The 13300-nt window shown below is 42.5% G+C and overlaps 1 protein-coding gene across 1 annotated transcript in view; it reads right to left on the reverse strand.

The window, feature by feature from the left end:
- DGKQ (diacylglycerol kinase theta) overlaps window positions 1–13300 on the reverse strand; it is a 206022-nt gene that overhangs the window by 76464 nt on the left and 116258 nt on the right. The window contains exon 8 of the mRNA XM_069767667.1: window positions 3303–3403. Within this exon, the coding sequence (XP_069623768.1) occupies window positions 3303–3403 (101 nt within the window). The remainder of the gene's footprint in view (window positions 1–3302; window positions 3404–13300) is intronic.

Genomic DNA, 13300 nt, shown 5'->3' on the forward strand with positions numbered 1-13300 from the left:
AAATTGATAGGAATTGAGATGGGACACCATGTTGCGTTTGAAGAGCCACTGATGTGCCTAAACATTGAAACCCCCCACAAGTGACACCATTTTGGAAAGTAGACCCCCTAAGGAACTTATCTAGAGGTGTGGTGAGCACTTTGACCAACCAAGTGCTTCACAGAAGCTTATAATGCAGAGCCGTAAAAATAAAACAAAGATTTTTTCCCACAAATATTATTTTTTAGCCCCCAGTTTTGTATTTTCCCGAGGGTAACAGGAGAAATTGGACCCCAAAATTTGTTGTGCAATTTGTCCTGAGTGCGCTGATACCCCATATGTGGGGGGGAACCACCGTTTGGGCGCATGGGAAGGCTCGGAAGGGAAGGAGCGCCATTTGAAATACAGACTTAGATGGAATGGTCTGCAGGCGTCACATTGCGTTTGCAGAGCCCCTAATGTACCTAAACAGTAGAAACCCCCCACAAGTGACCCCATATTGGAAACTAGACCCCCCAAGGAACTTATCTAGATGTGTTGTGAGAACTTTGAGCCCCCAAGAGTTTCACTAGTTTCTAACGCAGAGCCGTGAAAATAAAAAAAAAAATTCCCCCAAAATTATTTTTTAGCCCCCAGTTTTGTATTTTCCCAAGGGTAACAGGACAAATTGGACCCCAAGAGTTGTTGTCCAATTTGTCCTGAGTACGCTGATACCCCATATGTTGGGGTAAACCCCTGTTTGGGCACACGGGAGAGCTCGGAAGGGAAGAAGCACTGTTTTACTTTTTCAACGCAGAATTGGCTGGAATTGAGATCGGACGCCATGTCGCGTTTGGAGAGCCCCTGATGTGCCTAAACAGTGGAAACCCCCCAATTATAACTGAAACCCTAATCCAAACACACCCCTAACCCTAATTCCAATGGTAACCCTAACCACACCTCTAACCCTGACACACCCCTAACCCTAATTCCAACGGTAACCCTAACCACACCTCTAACCCAGACACACCCCTAACCCTAATCCCAACCCTATTCCCAACCGCAAATGTAATCCAAACCCTAACCCTAACTTTAGCCCCAACCCTAACTGTAGCCTTAACCCCAACTGTAGCCTTAACCCCAACTGTAGCCTTAACCCCAACTGTAGCCTTAACCCTAACTGTAGCCTTAACCCTAACTGTAGCCTTAACCCTAACTGTAGCCTTAACCCTAACTGTAGCCTTAACCCTAACTGTAGCCTTAACCCTAACTGTAGCCTTTACCCTAACTGTAGCCTTAACCCTAGCCCTAACCCTAGCCATAACCCTAGCCATAACCCTAGCCCTAACCCTAGCCCTAACCCTAGCCCTAACCCTAGCCCTAGTCCTAACCCTAGCCCTAACCCTAGCCCTAACCCTAACCATAACCCTAGCCCTAACCCTAGCCCTAACCCTAGCCCTAACCCTAGTCCTAACCCTAGCCCTAACCCGAATGGGAAAATGGAAATAAATACATTTTTTTATTTTTTTTTATTTTTCCCTAACTAAGGGGGTGATGAAGGGGGGGTTTGATTTACTTTTATAGCGGGTTTTTTAGCGGATTTTTATGATTGGCAGCCGTCACTCACTGAAAAAAGCTTTTTATTGCAAAAAATATTTTTTGCGTTACCACATTTTGAGAGCTATAATTTTTCCATATTTGAGTCCACAGAGTCATGTGAGGTCTTGTTTTTTGCGGGACGAGTTGACGTTTTTATTGGTAACACTTTCGGGCACGTGACATTTTTTGATCGCTTTTTATTCAGATTTTTGTGAGGCAGAATTAGCAAAAACCAGCTATTCATGAATTTCTTTTGGGGGAGGCGTTTATACCGTTCCGCATTTGGTAAAATTGATAAAGCAGTTTTATTCCTGGGGTCAGTACGATTACAGCGACACCTCATTTATATCATTTTTTTTTATGTTTTGGCTCTTTTATACGATAAAAACTATTTTATAGAAAAAATAATTATTTTTGTATCGCTTTATTCTGAGGACTATAACTTTTTTATTTTTTTGCTGATGTTGCTGTATGGCGGCTCGTTTTTTGCGGGACAAGATGACGCTTTCAGCGGTACCATGATTATTTATATCTGTCTTTTTGATCGCGTGTTATTCCACTTTTTGTTCGGCGGTATGATAAAGAAGCGTTGTTTTTTGCCTTGTTTTTTTTTTCTCTCTTACGGTGTTTACTGAAGGGGTTAACTAGTGGGCCAGTTTTATAGGTCGGGTCGTTACGGACTCGGCGATACTAAATATGTGTACTTTTATTGTTTTGTTTTTTTTATTTAGATAAAGAAATGTATTTATGGGAATAATATATATATTTTTTTTCATTATTTAGGATTTTTTTTTTATTTATTTTTTTTTAACACACTTGTAAAAAAATTTTTTTACTTTTTTACTTTGTCCCAGGGGGGGACAATACAGATCGGTGATCTGCCAGTTTGCACAGCACTCTGACAGATCACCGATCTGTCAAACAGCGCTGCAGCGTTACCAAGTGCCTGCTCTAAGCAGGCACTTGGTAAGCCACCTCCCTCCCTGCAGGACCCGGATCCGCGGCCATCTTGGATCCGGGATTTGCTGCAGGGAGGAAGGTAGGAGACCCCCGGAGCAACGCGATCACATCGCGTTGCTGCGGGGGTCTCAGGGAAGCACGCATGGAGCCCCCTCCCTGCGCGATGCTTCCCTGCACCGCCGGCACATCGCGATCATGTTTGATCGCGGTGTTCCGGGGGTTAATGTGCCGGGGGGCGGTCCATGACTGCTCCTGGCACATAGTGCCGGATGTCAGCTGCAATAAGCAGCTGACACCCGGCCGCGATCGGCCACGCTCCCCCCGTGAGCGTGGCCGATCGCCTATGACGTACTATTCCGTCCTTGGGAAGTAAAGTAAACCCCACATGGACGGAATAGTACGTCTAATGGCAGAAAGGGGTTAAAGGCTGAACATCAAAAAAAACAAAAACCTGTTCCAAAGAAAAACGCAATCTACCCCAGCTTCAGTGATGGCTTTATTCAGTTACAATCACTAATGTGTAGGACAAGTGACATGAAAATAAGCTGCCATCCAGCAGCAGAAGCCATTAAACTGAGCATTCGTGAACAGCAAGACCCCTCATCAATAATCAATATGGACAAATAGCCATTTTAAAAAGAATACATAAAAACAATTTAAAAGGATCACAGTGTGACATTATCTTACTATTTTAACAGAATTAATTTGCAAAAAAAAAAGAAGAAGCTTGATGGTAGATATTCCATAACAATTGCAAGTAAAATGGGTAATAAGATTTAGTTTACCACGACTTCTTCATTTTTTGCAATTCTTGGAACAGAGATCATCCTAGGCTGATTCCGCTTTACTGCATCATGACCATCATATATCTTCAAACTCTGCTTGCCTAAAATAAAAAAAATGACATGCTATGTAGTCCAAATGACACATTATCACAACTAACACATATGGTGCAAAATACAAAAAAAAAATTTCTTCTATAACTCAGTTATTTAACCCCTTCACCCCCGAGGGTGGTTTATACGTTAATGACCAGGTCAATTTGTACAATTCTGACCACTGTCCTTTTATGATGTTATAACTCTGGAACGCTTCAACGGATCCCAGTGATTCTGACACTGTTTTCTCGTGACATATCGTACTTCATGATAAACATATACCATACAGGACCACATAAAAGAAGGGGTGCCACAGAGACCAAAACCCATGTGGACGTCTCAAAGATACACCACACGGACACTCCCAAACATGATATAAAACATATGAAAAAATGGAGTAAAAAGTCCAAAAGTAATACAAAAATCAATTTATTAAGAGAATCATAATTTAATACAACAGGTAGAATAGACTAGGATCAGGTAAATAACAGGACACACAAATCCTGATCTAAGATGTTAAATATACAACATGGGTAAGGTGCCCAAGTGCCACAGAGAGAGACCGAAATGTCCGGAATACATTGGTAACCAGGTAAGTCTGCGCGCTATACCATTCCAAAGACTGGGTCCCAAACTAAGTAGATTGCTTACCCATGCTCATAGTGTGTCAGGATCAGTGTTCACGCCGCCACCGGCGCGCGTTTCGCCTCTTTCTTTTAAATAAAGCATGGCATTTACCTACACATGCTGTATAAAGTTTTTTTCTCCCCTAAAGGGGTTTCATTTGGGCCTCTTTCACACATCTGTGTCTCCGGTATGTGTGGTGACAGTTTTCACACGTATCGGAGACAAGTACACATGTAGACCCGTTTCAAATGAATGGGTATGCGCACATGTCAGTGTGTTTCCACGGACCGTGTTTCCCACACGTATACATGTCCATTTTTTACCGTCAGCACCGATGACAAAATATCCCGCAGATGTGCACATGGAGAACACACATTGATGTCCTCCGTGTGACACAGATGGCCACCGGGGACGAAGCACTACAGTAAGAGCTGTTCCCCGGCATCAGGTGCTGAAGCCGACTCATCATTCTCCCCTGCTTTGCAGGTGAGCGGAGGAGAATGATGAGCATTATTTTAAAGTCCGAATGACAGCAGGTGGGGGCTTTTGGGACTCCTACCCCCATCATCTGACACCTGCTGCCAGTAATAACAGTGACACTAGGTGCGGATGATTGGGGTATTCCACAGCCGCCAGCTGTGATCTAAGGAAATAAATTAATGAAAAACCCAACGTGGGTTCCCCCCTATTTTCTTAACCAACCAGACAAAACTCATAGCTGGGGGCTGCAACCCTCAGCTGTCAGCTTCTGCAAGGTTGGTTATCAAGAATAGAGGGGTCCCCACACTGTTTTTTGAATGATGAGAATCGGCTTCAGCACTTGCCGTCAGGAAACAGCGCTTACTGTAGCGCTGCTTACCCGGCGGCTCTCCGTGTCGTACTGATGCGGCACGCGGTTGCCACACGTAGTACACACACGGACACATATCTCCGGTCCCGTTTTTTTTCCAGTATTGGAAATTAACGGACGTGTGAAACCTGCCTTAGGGAAGAATAAAAGCCATCTGGAGGCACCATACAGAGTCACACATTTTCAAAGGGCCATAATACAGATCCTTACAGTATCCGTGTATCATCCATAGTGGAGCGGTTATCACAGCTTTGCAGTATACATGGGCCCAATGTCTGTTCATATTAGTTTCCCCCAGTTGAACAAACACCAATACTTTAATAGCAAAAGTAATGTCTGAGAAGGCCATGTACACATACCCTATCTTGAGCCAAGAAGCGATGCTAATCTTCATAAATAGGTCTTCCCTAGTGATGAGCTAACATGCTTGGATAAGATACTATGCTTGTTGAAGTGACAAGGTTATAGGCACTGTTGTATTTGCTGTCATGCTACCATCATACACTACTCACAAAAAGTTAAACAAAAATATGTCTTTTGGGTGAAATTTCAGAATGAACTTAAAATGCACTCTAACCTTTTCAGGTGAACTTATTGTAACCTTCTCTAAAGTTTGAATACAAATGTTCAATATTTCAGTACTTTTTGCACAACTTTCTCTTCTCTAACAAGGAGCCTAAATTCCCACCCGATGTTTGATCCATTAAACGGCCAATACATTTCGGGGTTCACTTAGAAATGGTATTAAACAGTCCTCTACATCATGCTGTTCACATTTTGCCATCACGAGAACAAGACGCCACCTAACAATTGATCAACAGCATCATAGAATGTTAGAATTGAAAGTGACTTCGAGGCTCATCGTGCCCAACCCTTTGCTGAATGCAGGATTCACGAAACCATCTCAGGCAGACATATGTCCAGCTTCTGTTTAAAGACATCCAATGAAGGAGAACTCACCACCTCTCTTGGCAGCCTGTCCTGCTCATTGACCACCCTCACTGTCAAAAAGTGTTTCCTAATGTCTGAATTTTCTCCCTTTCATTTTCATTCCATTGCTTATCGTGTTTACATGTGCAAAGGAGAATAATGATGATCCCTCTACACTGACATTCCTTCAGATATTTGTAGACTGCTCTCCTCTTAGCCTTCTTTTTTGCAAGCTAAACATTCCCAGACCCTTTAACCGTTCCTTTTGGACATACCTTGTAGTCTGCTTACCATCCTGGTAGCTCTACTCTGAACTTGCTCCAGTTTTTCAATCTCTTTTTTAAAATGTTGTGCCCAGAACTGGAAACAGTATTCCAAGATGAGGACTGAGCAGGGAGAAGTAGAGGGGGATAACTACTTCACATGATCTATACTCTATGCTTCTCTTAATACATCCTAGATGTGTGTTTGCCTTTTTGTGCTGTGGCATCACACTGTTGACTCATGTGCAGTCTGTTATCTATTAGTATACCCAGGTCTTTTTCACACGTGCTGTTGCTTAGTTGTATTCCTCCAGTTCTATAGATGTAATTTTCATTTTTAATGCCCAGATGTAGAATCTTGCATTTCTCCCTGTTAAAATCCATTCTACTAGTCACTGCCCATTGTTCAAGATTATCTAGATCCTTCGGAATCATTTCTCTGTCTTCTCTAGTCTTCCCTATTCCTCCTAGCTTTGCATTGTCTGCAAATTTGATTAGGTTACCTTCCGTTCCCTTATCTAGATCATTTATAAAAATGTTGAACACCAGAGCCAGGACAGAGCCTTTTGGTACCCCACTCGAAACACTTTTCCAATTAGATGTGCAACCATTTATTACCACTCTTTGAGTACTATCACTGAGGCAGTTATCAATCTACCTAACCATAGCCTTGTCAATCCCATACTTGGTCATTTTTTCAATAAGGATAGTATGACATACTTTATGAAATGCTTTGCTGAAGTCGAGATGTACTATACCTACTGCATTTCCCTGATCCACCCAGTCAGTGATTTCATCATAGAAGGAAAATAGATTAGTCTGTCATGCCTTGTTTGCTACAAACCTATGCTGGCTCTGGTTAATTACTGGATTCTTATCCAAGTACTTACATACATGCTGTTTAATAATTTGTTCAAATATCTTTCCTGGCATAGAAGTAAGGCTCACTGTAATTGGAGCCTATAATTTCCTGGCTCCATCTTGTTTGCTTTTTTGAAGATAAGGACATTTGCCCTTCTCCAATCTTCTGTGACTTCTCATGTTTTTCAGGATTTTTTTAGATTCTGGCTAGTGGTTCTGCAATTTCCTCCACTAATTCTTCCAGTTACTCTAGGATGTAATTCATCTGGACCAGGAGATTTAAATTCATTTAAATTAGCTAAGTGTTCCCTCATCATCTCTTTTTCTGGATAATGTGGATTATTTTATTCCTCCGATGGCACAGTGAAGATTAGTTGATGTTACATTTGTTTCTTCGAGATCAAATATGCAAAACAGGAATTTAAAAGTTCGGCCTTCTCAACATCATTTTTTGACCACTTCACCCCTTACATCCTATAAAAATCATATAGCATCTTTGACTTTTCTTTTGCTTTTGACATACTCCAAAGATCTTTTCAGCTGCTTTTGGTCTGCCTTGTAAGCTTTACTTCATTACTAGCTTTATCTCTTCTAACTCTTGCCCTTCATTCCCTGCAAACAACATAACAAGTGATTCTCACTAAATTAGAATATCATCAAAAAGTTAATTTATTTCATTTCTTCAATACTAAAATAGTATATATATTATTTACAGTCATTACAAACAGCCAATGAAAACCCAAAAGTCATTATCAGCAAACTACAATAATTAACAAAAAAACACCTGCAAAGGCTTCTTAAGCATTTAAAAAGGTTCCCTAGTCTGTTTACGTAGGCTCCACAAGGAGGGTAAGCCACAAAAGGTCATTGCTAAAGAAGCTGGCTGTTCACATAGTGCTGTATCCAAGCATATTAATGGAAAATTGAGTGGAAGGAAAAAGTGTGGTGGAAACAAAGTGCACAAGCAACTGGGATAACCGCAGACTTGAAAGGATTGTTAAGAAAATGCGATTCAAAAATTTGGGGGAGATTCACAAGGAGCGGACTGCTGCTGGACTCATTGCTTCAAGAGCCACCACACACAGACTTAAGGTACCGTCACACTAGACGATATCGCTAGCGATCCGTGACGTTGCAGCGTCCTCGCTAGCGATATCGTCCAGTGTGACAGGCAGCAGCGATCAGGCCCCTGCTGTGCTGTCGCTGGTCGGGGAAGAAAGTCCAGAACTTTATTTGGTCGCTGGACTCCCCACAGACATCGCTGAATCGGCGTGTGTGACACCGATTCAGCGATGTCTTCACTGGTAACCAGGGTAAACATTGGGTAACTAAGCGCAGGGCCGCGCTTAGTAACCCGATGTTTACCCTGGTTACCATCCTAAAAGTAAAAAAAAACAAACACTACATACTTACCTACCGCTGTCTGTCCTCGGCGCTCTGCTTCTCTGGTCTGGCTGTGAGCACATCGGCCGGAAAGCAGAGCGGTGACGTCACCGCTCTGCTTTCCGGCTGCCCGGCGCTCACAGCCAGACCAGAGAAGCAGAGCGCCGAGGACAGACAGCGGTAGGTAAGTATGTAGCGTTTGTTTTTTTACTTTTTAGGATGGTAACCAGGGTAAACATCGGGTTACTAAGCGCGGCCCTGCGCTTAGTTACCCGATGTTTACCCTGGTTACCGGCATCGTTGGTCGCTGGAGAGCGGTCTGTGTGACAGCTCTCCAGCGACCAAACAGCGACGCTGCAGCGATCCGGATCGTTGTCGGTATCGCTGCAGCGTCGCTCAGTGTGACGGCACCTTTATCCAGGACATTGGCTACTAGTGTCGCATTCCTTGCATCAAGCCACTCATGGACAATAGACAACATCAGAAGCGTCTTACCTGGGCCAAGGAGATAAGCACAGACTTGAAAGGATTGTTAAGAAAAGGCCATTTGAAAATTTGGGGGAGATTCTCAAGGAGTACAGTGCTGCTGGAGTCATTGCTTCAAGAGCCACTACACACAGACATATCCCGAACATGAGCTACAAGTCTCGCATTCCTTGTGTCAAGCCACTCATGACTAATAGACAATGCCAGAAGGGTCTTACCTGGGTCAAGGAGAAAAAGAACTGGACTGTTGCTCAGTGGTCCAAGGTGTTGTTTTCAGATGAAAGTAAATTTTGTATTTCATTTTGAAATCAAGGTCTCAGAATCTGGAGGAAGAGTGGAGAGGTACACAATCCAAGCTGCTTGAGGTCTAGAGTGAAGTTTCCACAATTATTGATGGTTTGGGGAGCCATGTCATCTACTGATGTAGGTCCACTGTCTTTTAACAAGACCAATGTCAGCGCAGCCGTCTAACAGGAAATTTTAGATCACTTCATTCTTCCCCTCTGCCAACAAGCTTTTTGGATATGGAAATTTCATTCTCCAGCAGGACTTGGCACCTGTCCACACTGCCAAAAGTATCAAAACCTGGTTTAAAAAGCCCAGTATCACTGTGCTTCATTGGCTGGCAAACTTGCCTGACCTTAACCCCATAGATAATCTATGGGGTATTGTCAAGAGGAAGATGACAGACTCCAGACCCAACAATTCAGAGGAGCTGAAGGCTGCTATCAAAGTAACTGATGCAAAAGGAGCCCCAACCAAGTATTTAATGTATTTACTGAACATACATTTCAGTAGGCCAATATTTCGGATTTTAAAATCATTTTTCAAGCTGGTGTTATAAATTATTCTAATTTACTGAGATAATGACTTTTGGGTTTTCATTGGCTGTAAGCCATAATCATCAACATTAACAGAAATAAACACTTGAAATAGATCACTCTGTTTGTAATGACTCTATATAACATACGAGTTTCACTTTTTGCATTGAAGAACTGAAATATATCAACTTTTTGATGATAGTCTAATTTAGCGAGAAGCACTTGTATATTCATCTTTAGATATGCCTCCCTCTTTCCATTCGATATAGATTTATTTTTTCCTTTTCAACAAGTGATTAAGTTTTGTTTTGATCCACCCTAGTCTCTTTAAATGCTTCCAATTCTTCCTTCTTTTCAGGACTGTTATCGATTTTGTGGTGAGAATTTCATTTAGCACAAACTCCCATCCTTCTTGGACATATCTGTCCTATAGAACATCCAGCCATTGGACCTTCCCTACGCTCTGAGTCCATTAAAATCAGCCTTTCTGAAGTTCAACCTTAAAAAGTTTGAGTCCTCACTGGTCTTCCTCTTCTTGTACTCCAAAATTTGAGGATAGTAGGATTGCTGCCTCCTAAATTACCAGCCACCTTTACTCCCTCAACCATTTCCTCCCTGTCGGTAAGATTTAGGTCCAAGATTCCAGCTTCTCTTGTTCTCTCTTCTACTTTTTGAAAGATAAAGTGGTCAGCAAGAGAAGATAAGAATTTTCTGGACCCAATACATTTGCATGAGAGAGATTCCCAACAAATATCTGGAAAGTTAAAATCTCCCATGATTACTATGTCGTACATTTTTGAGAATAGAGACATGAGAGCAGGATGTTCTCATACGTAAGAGGCCATTGAGCTAAATGTCACAGAATGGCCTCAGCCAATCGCAACAGAGATACAGAGACACCGGAAAAATCACAGAAAGGCATTGAAGTGGATGTCCTTTGGCCACATCCCTCAATGATGACTTTCATTGTAAACAATACCCTTCGTAACGGGGTGATGAATGACACACAACTCCAGGCACATTTTAAGGAGGTGAGAGATAGCCAAGTGTCACGTCAGACCACATCACCAGGCACAAGCATCATCATCATGCATCAGTCAGGGAACATCTATGCTTTACGAGGGACCAGTGGGCCACAGTACTGTTCATTAATGAAAGTTGATTCATGCTGACCAGAAATTATGGCGGCAAACTATGTCAGAGACGTCAAGGAGAGCGCTACGCATCAGCTTCTGTTGTCTCCAGACAAGCCTTGTGTTACAGTATAAGAAGGTGTGCCTAGGCAATACAAAACTGCCCTACAAACCACTTGGATAACATCATTAATCCAGTCATTGTGCCTCTGCATGATCACCACAGGCCTAATTTCATCTTCATGGAAGACAAAAGCTACAGGTCATTGAGGTTGCATCATTTGGGAATGGCTGCTGTAGACTGGGATTCCGCAAATGGAGCGGCCTGCACTTTTTCCATATCTACATTCGAAACAAAACCAGGATCAGCTGAGTCAATGTGCACATTTGTCTCGTAGCTCAGTACCCAAATACCTCAATGACCTGAGGGCCATCCTTCAAGAAGAGTGGGATGCCATGCGTCAGCAGACAATAACTATTTGTAAACAGCATGAGACGCCGTTGACAAGCTGTAATTGATGCTCAAGGCCACATGACAATTTATTGAGTCATTGATATTTTTTGTTGGGGTATACCCACCACTGTTGGCTTTTGCTTCAATAAATTGTTTTAAACAAGGAAATCACCATTGCATGCTTTTACTTAAATGCACTACTTTCAAGATAAAATATCACTGTAGCGTGAACAACAGTATTGTATATGCTTAGTGGAATTAATCTTTGAATAAGCCTAGATACAACTAAGGCACCAATAAAGAAAAAAAAATACCAATGTAGTAATTACACATTAAATTAATCTTTGAATAAGCCTAGATACAACTAAGGCACCAATAAAGAAAAAAAAATACCAATGTAGTAATTACACATTAAATTTTCACTAAGTTATGCTCTACATTCCCTTATTATTTAGTGACTAGCTGAAAAGAAAGATGGCATAGAGTAATAGTTTGAGGAAGGTTTTCATTTATTGAATGGGGGTACCATATCGACTTTAAGGCTATGTGCACACTTTGCAGATTCCACTGCGGATTTTTCCGCAGCGGAATTGCAAAATCCGCAGTGAAAACCCATCGCGGATTTTACTGCGGATTTATCGCGGTTTTTACTGCGTTTTCTTCTGCGGATTTTCAACTGCAGTTTTCTATTGGAGCAGCTGAAAATCCGCAGAAAAGAAGTGACATGCTGCGGAATGTAATCCGCAGCGTTTCCGCGCGGATTTTTCTGCAGCATGTGCACAGCGTTTTTTGTTTCCCATAGGTTTACATTGAAATGTAAACTCATGGGAAACTGCTGCGGATCCGCAGCGGTCAAATCCGCTGCGGATCCGCAGCAAAATCCGCAAAGTGTGAATATAGCCTTAAGGTGCAAACCTCAATGGCAAGGTAGGGGTTTATCAATTTGGGACCTACTAGGTACGTCATATGTTGCTTTATTTTGGATAGAATTTATTCTGGTCTGCTAGATAGATAGACCCTGCTTCTGTGCTCACTTTGTTGCCTTGTCCCTCTAGCCCTCCTTTTGGAGATAATTTGTTATTGCTCTATTCTGGGAATATCTTAAAACTGTGGGAACTTGTTTGAGCAACATCTTATTTGTATATTTTGTTATTTTTGTCTTATCAATTATGTCTATGAGGGTTTGATGTTTTTAGTAGTTCAATAAAACGTATGTTTTATTGGATTATGCAGGTTTACGTCTCTGTAAACTGTTTTATAGTAATGTATACACTTGCATTCTACAATTTGTTAGTGCAACCTGTGATGGAATCAAAAATAGCTAAGACTTGACTATTGGTTGGCCCTGAACAATACTAAAGGACTGTAGATAGATTATTGCTGACTGAGGTTCTATTTACAGCCCCAAAATGTGTGGAAGTCATCAAGAGCAGCAACTATCTTTCTATGGAGATAGTTGATAACCCTATCCCTCCCTTTACAAAAAATATCTACATATGCCAGAGCTGCTGTGGAAAGCTCAAAAAGATTGATTGATTCCCCTCAACTGCCTAACCAGTGTGGGAGAGGGGGAGGTGCATGGGGGCTTACAGGGAGAAGTGAGTGAGAAGGGCTTCTAAGGTCACACTTTCTTCTGTGTGGCCTTCGAAACCTCCCCCCCTTTATCAACCTATCTCACTAAACAGACAGAGACAAGTAGCAATGACTATAGGTACCGTCACACTAAGCGACGCTGCAGCGATACCGACAACGATCCGGATCGCTGCAGCGTCGCTGTTTGGTCGCTGGAGAGCTGTCACACAGACCGCTCTCCAGCGACCAACGATGCCGGTAACCAGGGTAAACATCGGGTTACTAAGCGCAGGGCCGCGCTTAGTAACCCGATGTTTACCCTGGTTACCATCGGTAAAGTAAAAAAACAAACGCTTCATACTTACCTACCGCTATCTGTCCTCGGCGCTCTGCTTCTCTGGTCTGGCTGTGAGCACAGCGGCCGGAAAGCACAGCGGTGACGTCACCGCTCTGCTTTCCGGCTGCCCGGCGCTCACAGCCAGACCAGAGAAGCAGAGCGCCGGGGACAGACAGCGGTAGGTAAGT

This window comes from Ranitomeya imitator, chromosome 1 (assembly GCF_032444005.1).
Source record: "Ranitomeya imitator isolate aRanImi1 chromosome 1, aRanImi1.pri, whole genome shotgun sequence".
Taxonomy (NCBI): domain Eukaryota; kingdom Metazoa; phylum Chordata; class Amphibia; order Anura; family Dendrobatidae; genus Ranitomeya; species Ranitomeya imitator.